At 40.6% G+C, this 14,285-nt stretch overlaps 1 protein-coding gene across 1 annotated transcript in view; it reads left to right on the top strand.

Moving 5' to 3' along the window:
- AFF2 (AF4/FMR2 family member 2) overlaps positions 1-14,285 on the top strand; it is a 335,698-nt gene that overhangs the window by 142,228 nt on the left and 179,185 nt on the right. The window contains exons 4-5 of the mRNA XM_046941145.1: positions 1,689-1,754; positions 10,617-10,688. Of these exons, the coding sequence (XP_046797101.1) occupies positions 1,689-1,754; positions 10,617-10,688 (138 nt within the window). The remainder of the gene's footprint in view (positions 1-1,688; positions 1,755-10,616; positions 10,689-14,285) is intronic.

Genomic DNA, 14,285 nt, shown 5'->3' with positions numbered 1-14,285 from the left:
GCTGAAGAAAATAGCACATCCCTTTTATTACAAAGCCAGCATTTTTCCCCAGAATACACACTGATGTGATGTGAGTCATTTTTCAGTTCCCTGTATAGCAAAGTGTACTTAGATAGCAGCTTACCATTTTTGATTTGGTGTGTTTTCATAGAACAAGAAGGGATTCTTTGATTAATAGTGGTCACTCGGCACTGATTCTAACTATTTTAAAAATCTGTTTTAATAGTGGAAGCATTAGAGTAGGAAAAGCCAAGTTTGCACATGCCTTTAGCTCTTTTCAGAATTTTAATGGACACTGCACAATGTGATTGCACTTTTAAAAAATTTTTTATTTTTCCTATGCTCTTAAAAGAATCAAGGAAATACTATTTGTTTTTATGGGGGGGGGGGGGGAATAATGTATTTATAGAGAGAGACAAAAACATACTTTCATACAAAATCTTACCTTCCTATTTTCTGAAAATGAGTTAGGGTCCCAAAGACTGGGGGATGTCTGCATATGCTGAATTTTAACCTGCAGAATTTCCCTGTGGAGTTTGATTTGTATATTACTGCTCTTCCTCTCTGGCTTAAGGCTCAGTCCTGTGTCAGCCTTAGGCCACGACTTCTGCAGATTCAGTCCATGTGGCTTTTCTGCAGAATTACCTGTGCTTATTAAAAGAGTACCTCTAGAGGTTTCTGCCTCTGAGTATATTTTGAGTTCTGATTTTTCACCGAGGTGCTAAAGAGAGGGAATTTGAGACTAGGAACATGGTTTTGCAACTTTTACTCACATGAATAGGCCTATTAACTTTAGACTACCTGTGTGAACTCATCTGAATAAGGAGCCTGCTGAGGGCCCTAATTAGTTAATGTGTGAGTGCACAGAATATGCTCCAAATGCCCATTCTTATTACTGTGCAGAACGTGCTTCTCCATTTTTATAAAAATGTGACTTTCACTTTACTCTCTCTGATTTCCTTTATTATTGATTAGTGAATATCTGATAAGTGAATTGTATCGAGTGTCAGAGCTTATCCAGTCTTTGGATCATTTTATGTCAGAAAGAAGATGGAAGAGACATAAATTTCTGGACCTACCCAGCAGAGGATGTGTGCATAAAGTGGGGTGGCAACTAGGTTTCCTGACAGTATGTAGTATCTTAATAGCCCAAGAATTTTGAGGTTCCCTGAGGATGAAAATAAATGGAGTCACAAACTCCATTTTACACTTCTCCCAGCACTGGCTGGAGCGCAGCTGAAAATGTGGGCTGCTAAACAGCTCCTTCTTAAACCATGCTTATAACAAAACCACTGAATTTTCACTAACTCATGTTAGGAAAGGAGCTTATGCAATTGGAAGAACTTCAGTGTGTTTTCTTGTCCATCCAGCTAATTTCAGCTGAGTTTGGCAGGGATTGTGGCACTGTCTTAAAGACTTGTGAAAGCAAGCAGTGAACTGAGATAACATCTAGTACGGCTCTGGTCAGAGAAAGGGATGTAGTATGAGCCCATCTCATTAGACGTTAGAGGATCCAGTCACAGAAGAGGGGACAGACAGATGGGCACACACAGAGCTTTTGTACTTGGTATTTGAAAAGTAAAACTTGGGAAGTAGTCTCTAGAAGAAGTATCTGAATGAAAATCCAAGTACTTCCTGCAATCCTCCCTCATCCCTTGGTTTGTATTAAAATGCAGCTCCCTTTACAGGCACAGCAGAGGACCAACAACTTTGGGTACAAGAACAGACTGAGTTCAAAGGAGCTGGGCATATCTGTAAGTGTTTGCAGGATTGGGTTCCTAGCTGTTGCATGGAATTTCGCCTGGCTTTCTGCTCCCCTGTAGATATTATATCCCCTGTCATATTGTTTTCAAACACCACCTCAATCAGTGCATTTTAGTATGGCTGTGATGTTTTCCTGGAAGGCAACTGGGAATTAAGTATTTCATTATTCCATGACTTTTATATATTCATATTTAGACTGAACAGTGCTAAAAAGAATTTTTTATTCCATTATGCAATTTTTATTGAGCTTATTATCCGTAATATGTTTGGCATGAAATTTATTGCTGACATGCCCTTTAATTTAGCCTGTCTAATTGGTGCTAATTTAGTTAGATTGCATTAAATTACACCCTTTTATGTAGCTATGTGTGGGTCAAGAAATCCATTCCAGCAGGTTAGGTAATTATTCATGCAGCTGAACAGTAAAAATGGCATAAAGGTAGACGAAAAATGCAATCAAGTTCCAAAATAATAGCTTTCCTGGATATGATAATCAAGGAAACGGAGTTTCTGTTATAAATTCTCTTCCTTTGAAGACTTACAGGGTTCATCTTCCATCTAAACTCACATCACCAGTCTCAACAACAAAGACAGAAGATGTGAATTAAGATCATTACTCTTACGTGAGGGGGAAATATTAAGAATTATCTTTATTTCAGCCTTCATTCCTTCTTCATCATTCTCACCACAAAGATAACAGTGAAAAATGTATTGTCTCTTCTTTTATCTGAGTTTCTGCTTTCTGCTCTATTAGAATTACTTTAGTCAGATGGTTGGGGTGGAAAGTAATTGATTTGATCTCAGTGGTATACAAAGAAGCAATCTGAGCCTGGCAAAACAGAACAAAAAATCTGACCTATAAGAGCCATCGATCTATAACAGTAAGAGCAGAGGGCTGCAATGCAGGGCTCCCAGGCTCAGGTCTGCAGCTGGTGTAAATTGTCGTGGCTCTTCATCAGCGATTTGAAGTCTCTGGCAATTTTGCCAGTGGAGATGTCAGACCTGGGATGTGGTTCCCAATTTGCTAGGAAAACTCCTGGTCCTCTATGGTCCCTGAGTGTGTTGCCACCTCTGCACTGAGTGCCAGTGAGTTCTGTGCTCCCCTACCCCTGGGAGCTCCCTCTGTCCTGACTTGCTTGCTGCAAATCCAGATGAATGCTCAGCAAACATCATTGGTATTTGGAGATGTTTTAATGCAAGGTTTCTGTGCATCAGGACACCCCTTCACTTTTCCATGCTGTCTGTAGCAATGGGAAGGAAAAAAAAGACATTGAGGCTTTCTCTCAATGAATATGAGTGTCAGAACTACATGGTGTGTAGATGGCATGCTTTCAAAGCCAGGGCAAATCAATAAATAACCAATAACCTCTCCCCCATCCTTTTTTTTTTCCACCCAGTGAACTTAAGTCTTGTATAGAAAGCTCTGACAGGTTTTGAGCATGTTTTTAGAGATGGCCCTTGTGACATAATGGTTTGCTGACCTGATTCTGTGGTTGTTTGCTGAGGTTATGCCTCATATGTTGTGTTGTCATCATTGCTGAAGGAGTTGTGTTGTTAAACTGTGCTTCTCAGTTGTACTGTCATCATCTTGTTCTTGTGAAGCTTAGTTTTACTACAGACTGAGGCACCCCTGAGGATTAACTTCTTGAATATATAGTCATGCTTGTGATGTTTTCACATATATATGTCACTCCAGAGATAACCTGAAACCTTTAAATATGGCGATAATCTCAGATTAGCCACATCCTCACAGAGCACCTGCACAACGAAAGGCAGTGGGAGCCAGGTAAGAAGTAGTAGTCAGTAGAAGCTCGGACACAGAAAACCTCTAAGGAGGAAGAACAGGGTCATTGGGTGGTTTTTCACCATTACCAGTATGCATGTCACCACTGCAGCTCAGTTGCATGTTACTGGAATTTTGCAGGTAACCAGCAGCACAGATGCAGAAATACAGCCATTGTTCATTCAGCTCCTGGCCTGTCCCATACTTAAGTGGTTCCACTTTTCCCCTGCAGCACCAGTGAGAAAACTGAGTTGGAGAAGTAGTACTTAGCATGCAGTACCTAGCAATTTTCTCTTCCAACTAAGTGCTAATCAATGGAGAAACTTTTAAGTAAAAAAGAGAGCTGGTTTTTCCAAATATCAAGCTAAAGTTCCTAACACAGCCAACTGAACATTGAAAACAAAGCTAAATATCTGCTAGGTGTGATCCAGAAAACTTTTTAGTTCCTTGTAAAAGACTCCCAAGGAACTGCTAGTGGAATTGTAGTGGAGTTAATGTAAGAAGGCTCAGCAAGAGCCCCTTTTGGGGAGCAGTTCTCTGTACTAAGTTGATACCTGTTTGACTTTCAGAAAGATATGAGATAAACTTTGCCTAACAACCAACAGTGAAACTGGCAGAAAGGAGAGCAGCTGCAGCTTGATCGCAAACATCACACTGTGTAATATGTTTGGGGTAAATAAATGTAAAAAAGAATAAGTGGGAATCTTCCTCTAACAGGAAAATACATCAGTGATCCTGTAATTAGAAACAACATTATTCATCTGTGATAAAATATTTATTTCACTGTGAGTGCAACAGTTGTTTCTTCTTGGGAACTGTACCCAGAAGCAGAATATCTGGATTGGAAAGAGCACAGCAGCTGCCCGAGACAAATTTCTTGATTTGTGCTTAGCAGCTCCATTGATGCTCCTCAGTGGGACCTGGAGATGACAGGCTGGGTAAGCATGCCAGGCCAGCTGGGTCACGGCACAGGTATGAGCCAGTGCCTGGGGGTAGCTAACTGGATCTTAAGGAAGCTGTAGTTCAGCAATACGTAGGGTTAGCCTGAGCAGCAGAGCAGAAATGTTAGTACAGCTGCACTAGAAATTAGTCTGCTCAGGGACTTCCATGGTCCTCCCACCATGCCAGCAGTGAAAATAGACAATCTATCCCAGAATTGAAACGTAGTAGTCTGGTTGGATTTTCAGAGCCTCAAGGAGAAGAGTGGATTTTTTTTTTAAAGATGAATTTATATACTGGCTTACAAATTAGAACAGTAAACACTCTACACACACTGGTGCTGAGCATCCTTCCAGCTATTTATATGTTCCGAAATTAAACACATGGTTCTGTACACTCTTGCACTCTGTCATCAGGAGAAAATGATCAACTCCAGCAGCAAAGCCAAGTTTGCAGCCAAGTTGATGGGGTAGACTGCAGGCAACTTGCAGTGTTCCACTGTGTAACTTCCTTGGATGCAGCTGAGAGGAGGGAGCAAGGATCTCTGCCTGTGGTATGGTAATCCTCACTGATTCCTGCTCATTTCAAATTACTTTGGAACACCACCAGGATGTTACATTTTAATTGTATTATAAAGCATTGCAGGTTAATTTTGAGGTCTAATGCTGAAGTAACTGAAATTTGCTCTGTAGTTTTCCCCGTGTCCTCCCCCCTCAGCCCTGCTGAGGGCTGGTGCATGGGCCAGTCACAGCTCAGGAGAAGAGATGATAGCTCTACTATCTGAGTGCTGGTGCTGGTGCTACGCTACCTACTCCTTACTGCATAAACAGGGACACAGTGTGGGGCTGTGCTTTGGACGCTTCTATTGCAGACATCTAGGCCATCAGCAGTGTCCTTCATCCCTCTCAGCATCTGGTTTCTTATTTTCAATCCTAACCTCTCATGAGGAAATCTCTGTGACTTGCTGTGTGCATGCAAGCATGTTGCTAGTGTAAAGAATTGTGAAGCAGCTTCACACTCCTGGTGCAGTGTGACCTCTTGACTGCACAGTGCCAGCCGCAGAGTGCCATCACCAGACTGCAGCAGGAAGCCTGCTGCAGGGCAGGGAGCTGACCACAGGTCTTCCAAGAAGTCCATGACAAATGCCACCTCCATTTCAGCATTAGGACAGGTTTAGGACAAAGGGACAAGCTGTCCTAAATTGGTTGCCATTGCTTGCAGGTAGCCAGCACCAATGGTGGTGCTTTTTCATTGTCTTGAGGGCTGCTAGATGGGGAACTGCTGGGGGATGTGAGCCAGTACTTTGTATGGTAATATTTAGAAAGAGATGAGAAGAACCTGCTTTTCATCTAGTCTCATTCTTCCCTGCCAGCTTGTGCTTTCTTTCTGCTCAGGACACTGAAATGTTGTGTTCTGTTGTAAAAAGAAGTCACTCTGTGAGCAGAGAAGCTAAAGAATCCTGCCTTGTAATGTCTCTTTCTCATGCAGATCCTCTGATATCCTACAAATGGTGAGCTTTATTAACTTTCCCTGTAATGGGACTGCAGTTGGACCCCACTCCTGTCCCCCACTGCCTTCTTTTCAGACTCTGAAGAGTTTGCTTATCTTTTAACCTTGATGCTGGACAGCAGGGGTGAATTGAACACCCTTTTGTATGAGAATGTAAACGCTATTTTAGACTCCTACGACTGCTGACTGTTGGTGTTTCATTTCTGTCAGGAACTGGGCTAAAAATAAGTCAAATAAATCCCCTGAAATTAAGAAGAAGCATTACTGTTTAAATGACTTCATCAGATAAACCAGAGAAGCGTCTAAAAAATTCAAAATAAGAGTTATACTAGCTAAGCTACAGTCCACCAACTCGCAGCAACAGAAGTTGATACTTTATTAGAAGAGTGGGATGTTGTTCCCAGACTCCATGTTCTGTCTGTCAACATAAACACAGACAGCCCCATAACATGGTTTCTGGCTTCTCTTTCGTAGTCCGTGAATCAGCTCTTATTTTTCCTTTTGTTAGAATTGGTGGAGCAGGAAGTAAATGGTTTATCCACGTGACTAACAGGAGAGAGACAAGGGAAGCTGCATGGGTTGACGTCAATGCTGGATTCAAGTATCAGATTTTCCCTGTCAGTTTATGTCACAACACAACCACACCTTTAAATTCAGCTGCTTGGGTAACACCCGAAAGCTGTCATTGCGCTAATGCAATATCAATAGTGTATCAACTGCTGTAAACCACGAAACTATAGATAAGGTGTAGTTGTCATGTTCTTTGTGATTAAAAGATGTAGAATCTCTAATCGCAACTAGAAGAGAGGATGTCATCGATAAAGGGAATCTAGGGCTGAAGAGCAGTATTGACTGTGTCAAGGAATTTACAAATTCTGTTTCTCCATTTTTCCACACTTCGTGCAGCCTTTCAAGACCGACCAGCAACTTCACCTCCCCCTGGGGCAGGGACAATAAATCCATAGGTTAACATTTGCCTTGCTCAGATTCTCTAGGCAAAGGGTCTTTGGAAGAGGATACTTTTTTAGCAGTTTCTTGTAGAAGAAGGCATGCAGTGTGGTAGCTCAAATGGTACATTGTATTTCCTTCTTAGGGGTAGTAATGGCCATTCCTGGCACAAACTCATATTACGCTGGTGATGGGGGTCTCACTCCCCCAGCTGTGTTGGAGCCAGAGCATCTCCACTGTGGCTTTAAGGACCTTCTGGAACTTGTTTGCAAATGATGTGACTTCTTTACCTATACTTTTCTCCAAGAAAATGTCAATGCTTATCATCTGCATTCGTCATCTTAAATAATAATAATAATAATAATAATTGATGGCCAGTATTAATAAATTATTTATATTTGAACTGTGGAACTGTAGGCAAAAATGAATATTAAATGTCTGTGTATGATGAAAGTGGAAGAATAGGGCTGGACTCTCAGGTCCATTGGTTGTTTTTCCTGCATTTGGTCATTTGTTTTTCCCTCAAGAATCTCCATGGATAAATATGCCGAGAATTTATGTGATTTTTATTACTATGTAGCATATGGCTTGGAAGTTTTTCTGCATTTTGAGCTTTCACCTAAAATCACATAGTTCCCTGTATTTGTCTGCTTATAGATTTGTATATGTACACATTCTCTGTATGCGCACCTGTTTAAACTAATATTCTTTGTATATTAATACTATGCCCTCATGCTTCAGCTTCTCTGGTTTTCACCATCCTCTTCTTTGTGTTTGGGTGGTCATATTTTGAAATTTCCCCAGGACAAGTTCTTCAAGCTGTCACGTTTCTCATCACATCTGAAGGATTTTGTGCCTTGCATGGTAATTAGGTCCTCTTTGTTTCGTCTGCTGAGCTGCTCTCTGCTACTTTCCGAGGCATGCTTGTAACTGGGAGTAAACAGATTCTTCACATTATCTTGCCTTTTTTTTTTCTAATGCTGATTTACATCCTGTTTAGACCTTGTGCAATTACATTTATCCTTGTTACTTACTTAGAATAGTGCCATTTATTAGAACAATTTATTATTGTATTGCGTGGCTGATGTGTGTGTATGGAAAATCTGTGTATTTACAAATACATGTGACATTATACACAAAAATACACAGATAGCCACCTATATACCTAAGACCTGAAAATGCCAATGGCTTCGCTCAGAGTGCGACTTGCTGTCAAGCTTTATAAACTTTAAGCTATGATGCCTTAAAGAAAGCTTGGGTTGCAGTTTCTCTCTGGCCTGGCGTTGCACCCAGCACCACTTGGATTGGTTTTGAGCCTCTGTTCCAGCTGTTGAGTTACAGTGGAGAATCATTCCCTAAGTTTTTCACCTTTGTTGTTTGGAAGCAAACTGCCCAAACCAGCACAAGCCATCTATCTCCTGCAGCCAAGCATGTCAGAATCCCTGCAGGTAGGGCAGGGTAGCAGCAGGCACAGAGTCACCCCAGTGCACCAAGAACACCCCAACCTGGTAGGTGCTGGGTGCGTGCTGACCTGGGGGTGCACACATATATTTGTAAAAGTATGTGTATGGAAGTGCACAGACGTCAGAAACGGAGAGTTGGAAATGCTGGTGCTGGAAAGTAAATGCTTGTTAGCACGTGGAATGCCTACTGGTGGTGTATCTGTATTTTTTTCCTATTGTAATTAATAGTGCTGTGATTACTCAGATTATAATGATTGCAAATCCCTGTACGTGGTACACAGATGGAGGTTTACACAACATTTTTTTCCTTATTTTGTGTTCTGCAAACATATTAAGAAAATCTCTAAAATAATATTACAAAACATCAAGTAAAATCCTATCTCCTGAAGGGCTGATGACATCACATGTGTATGGCTGTGTGTTATCTTGCCCTGGCACAGGGAATTAAGTCTTGGGCTATCCTCACCTAGGAAGACATCATTCTGCCAGCGTTTTTTCTCTCCTGACCAATATGACAGCTTTTTCCATTCAGCCAATTAAAGTGTAGCTGGACAAGCCAATGGGAAAATTGGGCAGTTTGTTCGTTTCTGAGAGTCTCTTCATTTGATTTTGTTGAACTTACTGGATGCACACAGACATTTGTGTCAGAAAAACCAACCCCTTAACTCTGCAACAGTGCTGCGATTTTAATGAACCAAGAGGTATGTGGAAGGGAAACTGGTTTTTTGATGGCCTATTGTGAAAGCTATAATTCAGCCATAGAGCTAAGGAACTTGAGACATACCAGTTTTGCAGTGGAAGTTCAAATTTAGCAGCTCTGTCGCTTCTGCAAACATATATTTTTTAAATTTGTTTTTTAAAATTCTGGCAAATGATGAAAATCACAAGCAGACAATGTAAGCATTTTCCTGATTTTTTTTAAAAAACATTCTATGTTGTTCCCTGATAAACCTCCTACCATTGTTTTATTTTGTCTTCTTAATGAAAGTGTCTTCCAGATTGGAATCTGTAGGAGAGAGATCCATTTTTGTCACAGGAAGTTTTTAAAGTCTACACAAAATGAACAATTTCAATCTTTCAGCTTTTTGAAAATTTTTTAAAGTGTTAAGTCCAAATCAAAGCAATTCCCCTTCCTCCCTCAAATTCAAAACTATCATTAGCCAGCAAATTACTTATTGTCTAGCTTGACAAGAGTGGTTGGCTCTCAGTCCTGCATACAGATCCCCAAGCCACTGTCTCATGGCAAATGTATTGCCCATCTGTTTCCATTTCTGCACTGCGAGTTCAGTCTGGCTCATGAGCAGCAGTGCACAATTGTGGATTTTCTGATTCATATTTATTTATCCTAACTTTCAGTCCTTAAGTAAGACACCCTAATTAAGCAGAGTTGTGACCCTGGCCTCTTTGTGTAGTCAGTGCAGAAGTGAGTTCATCCAGAAGGTGACTCTGAGTGTGGAAGGTCTCAATTAAATGCCTAAAGTATAACTTCTCTAAGATCAAGCTGCTATATGCTTTAAGCAGATCCTCTAAGAGAAGCTTCTTTGGTTTATAGACTCATGCTGATAATAGGCTCATTGCCTTGTTAGATCAACCAGCAACTGATGCTGGGAGGTCCTTGGGGCTCAAGTAAAAGACAGCCCTATATTTCTGGGGACATCGTTGCATTTCAAGGATGTGATATGAGATGTGAGACTGCAAAGCCATCCCCAAGTTGTATTTATTCCCCTGAAATGCTCATTGTGTCAGACCTGACTTCAGTTATAAAATAGAAATAATAGAAAAAAAGGTCAAATCATTTATTGAGGACTGGCATTTACAGCAGTCAGGAATCTCCAGTTGTATACAGCTTTCTCTGTATATGTCAATCCTATAGCACACCATCCTGCTGAGGATCTCCAGACCACTGTTTTCCAGCTGTAACTAGTAGGATAGATGACTAATTAGTAATTGCTTCTTCAATTTATACATATGTGCAAATGAGGAAACCCAGAAGTTAATTCACTTGCCCAAAGTTGCAGTACCCCTCTACAGCAAAGTGAGATTATAGATTCCCAAATTCCTCTGTCTTTGTGGTTGCAAAATTCTGTTACTTTGTACTTTATTCAATTTAGTCATAATGTTTATCATAAAATTTGTAATAAAATTGCTTGACTCTTTGTTTCCAGTGAAAGCTGAATGTTAAAGGTCTTGTGTCCTTGATCCCGATGTAGGCAATGGGAGTTGTGCATTGGATCAGCAACAGCGTAAGTGGATCGAGGAGTGCAGCAAGCTGTGGATCGAAGGTAATAGCCTAGACAGGAATCTAAAGAGTGATTGTTTGCCCATCCTGTATCCAGACTTGGATGCAAACAGATCTGCCTCAGAAGGCATCATGCTGTGTGTGCAGTGGTGCTAGTGCCTGTCCACATCTGGAGAAAGGGGAAGAGAAGTATGTGTGCACTCAGTTACATGAGCGTAACCATGTGTGCACATATACACACATAGAATGCACATGGGCAGAGGCTTCTAACATACCTCAGAGTTGGCAACAACAATGTGATTATAGGTGCTGAAGCACTAAGTGCCAGAACACCCTTTCCAAAGGTGGAAAGGACCAAAGGTTCCAAAGGATATTTGACAGAAAGCTGTCAAATGTCACTGTCGATGTCCCTTTGGCATCGTGCAATTCTGTAACTTGTCTCAGATGCCCTTTTGTGAGATTTGCATTGCCTCAGAGTCAGTCTGTGCTCTCCTTGCCTGAACAGACTGACTTCACAAGCTGAGCCTTGAGATTGCAGCACCTCAAGGAGACGCCTCAGGCAGCCAGCTAATGCAGTCTTCTGGGCATAACCTATGGCAGGACATGGCTGCAAAACAGCTCAAGTCCCACTGGCATTGAGGAGAATTGTCTATTTGTGTTCCCCCATGTCAGGCTACATCTTTGTTTCATATCGCTGTTTTCTTCCCATTGCTTATACACTGCTGCAGCATTATTTCTCAGTGCTCTGAATTAAGATGTTAATATCCTGGTTTCAGGGATTTAAGGAACCTTTTGTAGATATAGACAGAGTATAATTTTAGACCAAGTACAATAGTGGTCCTGCAAATGTTGATAAAAAAAACATAATAATAAACCTTGCTTAAGAGATACTGGATCTCATGCTTCCTCTTCCCCCATTCTGTTCCCAGAAAGGAAACTTTTTACCATCTGGAAAAGACACCCAGAATTGCTAGTCAGCCCCAAGTGTAAAAACGAAGAAAAAGAAACATTTAGGTTTTAATGAAACATGTCCTCTAAGTTCACTTAAATGCATGCTTAGATAGCTTTTGAGATTAGTCTAAGGATAATAAACTATTATTTATAGGGAACTTCCTGGCCAAAGACCTGAGAAACTCCAGAATACCAGAACAGAGGATTTATAGCCCACTGACTACTTAAAATGGTGATGTTATTTTCACATTCAAAAGTCTTTTTTCCTTTATGACAACCTGTTTGTGAAGAGGAGAAGCTGCCTGCTGGTGCTCTCAGATTCTGGAGTTAGTCTTGATAGTTTTATATATATAGGTCAGTTGATTTAGCTTGGATTGGGAGCTTTTACAGATCCACGTTATGTCTTATGTGCAGATTTGTTTTTCTGCTTTTGGCATTGGTCAGAATAAATGGGGGGGTGGGAATTGCCCTGGCTGCTGGAGGGGATTTCCCTGAGGTGTCCCCAGTTTCCTAATAGATTAGTGCCTTTTCTAGTCTGTTTCTGATGGGATTTGGCAGCAGGTCAACATCCCTAGGTAAAGAAAGGCTTCCTGAAGTGAGCAGCAGTCATGGAAAGTAAACTAATGGAAGCTGGCATCTGCTGATCTCTTTGACAACAAGGAATTTTTCTGCCAACATTTAGAAACCATTGGAAATGGTGTCCATCGGAAACCAGATTTTGAATTTCTGCCCTGGGCTGCCAAAAATATTTCAGCATAAAATGCTAAAGTAAGTTCAACTTTGAATTATAATTTCAATAACTGTCTAGTGAAATGGATTAATGCTCTGGCACTGCATCTTTGAGGCTTTGGCTCGAATCTTGTAGGATAAAAAATCTGTCTGCTTTGACAGTTGAAAAGGTCAGAAGTGAAATAATGTCAGGTGGTCTTAGCCCAGTTCAGTGTCTCGATTAAGAAGTGAATGTAAAAGCTGTTGATGCAGGATGTCATATCGGATCTTTTACAAAAATGTAAATCATTTTTATTTACGTTTTATCAGCAAAATTAGATGCAGACCGCTGCATTCTTGAGAGGTGGCGCTTAGGTCAGACTTCAGGAACTCTGGATTTCAAAGAGAAGAAAGCAGGTTTACTATATATTGTATCTTAAGCTAAAAAGCTTGCATCCATCATGAAACTGATTCTCTGATATTTGACCACGTCAAGCATAGTTCTCACTCAAATATTCTTCAAAGTTTAATTTGGGAATTTTTAATAGCCAAGAGTGTATGGAAAGAACATCGTTTTGTCATTGTTCAGGCAAGGAAGGGGGTCTTGTACATTTATTTTGTGAAACTGCTGTGATTCAGTTCCTAAATTCATTAGATGGAGTTGTAGTTTTAAAAACAACAACAACATATATTTGCATAATGCATTTTGCTTCTTATTTTGATACACATGTATATAATTTTATATGATAATATGTAAACATAAATTATTTCCCCAGACATTCCTTAGGAAAGGTCACGATGGCAAATATTTCTACCAAAGGGAACAGCAATTTCTGCAGAGAAAAAGAAAGAAAGAAAGGATTTGTGGCAGTGTGCCTCAGAGGAGGGAACGATAGCTAGCAGAAATGCAGAGCGCCTTCTCTGGCTTTGGTTTGTCCCCATTCCACCTCTCACAAGCTCTCCTCATGTGTCAGGAGGTCTTGGCACCACTTGTTGGAATTAGGCTGCAGATTTTGTTTGCTTAGTTTGATAAGAAACACACATACAAGATAGTTCAAATTGGAAATCAGCTGTCCTGGTATGCTACATAAATATTAGCTGGTAATCTACTGCAGATGATTAAATATGTGAGCACTTCTTTTCTGTGCTTGTCAGCGCTGATAGGCATCTCTGTTCTATTTAATTCATTGTTCCTTCTGCATGTGGTGTGTTGTGTAGGTTTTTTCAAATGGTGTTTCCATCTCAAGGCAAATAAACCCCATTCTCCATGGGATCATGATACAATGAGAGAGCCTGTGCAACTGTATATGTAAAGATTAATTGGCATTCAGTTAGGCCCCATGAAGCATGGCACACTGAGCATTATCCTCTGCTTTACCTTCAGTTTACAATGCAGTTCAGTTCACACAATGGAAACGAACTGAAAATAGTGCATTTCTGAAGTACAGAATGCGTACGTTTCAATAAGGTGATCATCCAAGTAACAAAACCTTAGAGGAATGACAGAGATTCAGATACGCTGTAACTGTGGGCAGTGGTAGCATGGTCTTTCTTTTTACTGCTAACTGAGGTCTATGAAATGGGGCTCAGGTGAACACTGAAACCACAGAATTATATTTTCTTAGATTTTTTATGATGAAAAAAGAACAAGTAACCGTGCTTACACTTAAGAGAACTGGAGCTTCACTGTGGTGCAAAACAGGGAACTTGGAACTAGGTGCTTGGTTATGCTGTATTTTTTTCCGCTGACATCTGGTGGGTGCCAGGCTGGTGAGGAAGGCAGGGAGGCCAAGAGCTGCTAGTGTGAACCATTATTATAACAGAACAAAGTGGTAATTTTGCAAGTATGAAGCTCAAATGTGGGACCATTTCCCTAGTAATAAAACTCTTATCTGTAACTGTTTACTTATCAGGAGGCCATTATGTGATTGATGACCTGAAAATGGAGGTTATCTTTCAATTCATTTGTAATGCAAACTGA

Source organism: Gallus gallus, chromosome 4 (assembly GCF_016699485.2).
Source record: "Gallus gallus isolate bGalGal1 chromosome 4, bGalGal1.mat.broiler.GRCg7b, whole genome shotgun sequence".
Taxonomy (NCBI): domain Eukaryota; kingdom Metazoa; phylum Chordata; class Aves; order Galliformes; family Phasianidae; genus Gallus; species Gallus gallus.
This window is presented reverse-complemented; position numbering and strand designations above follow the sequence as displayed.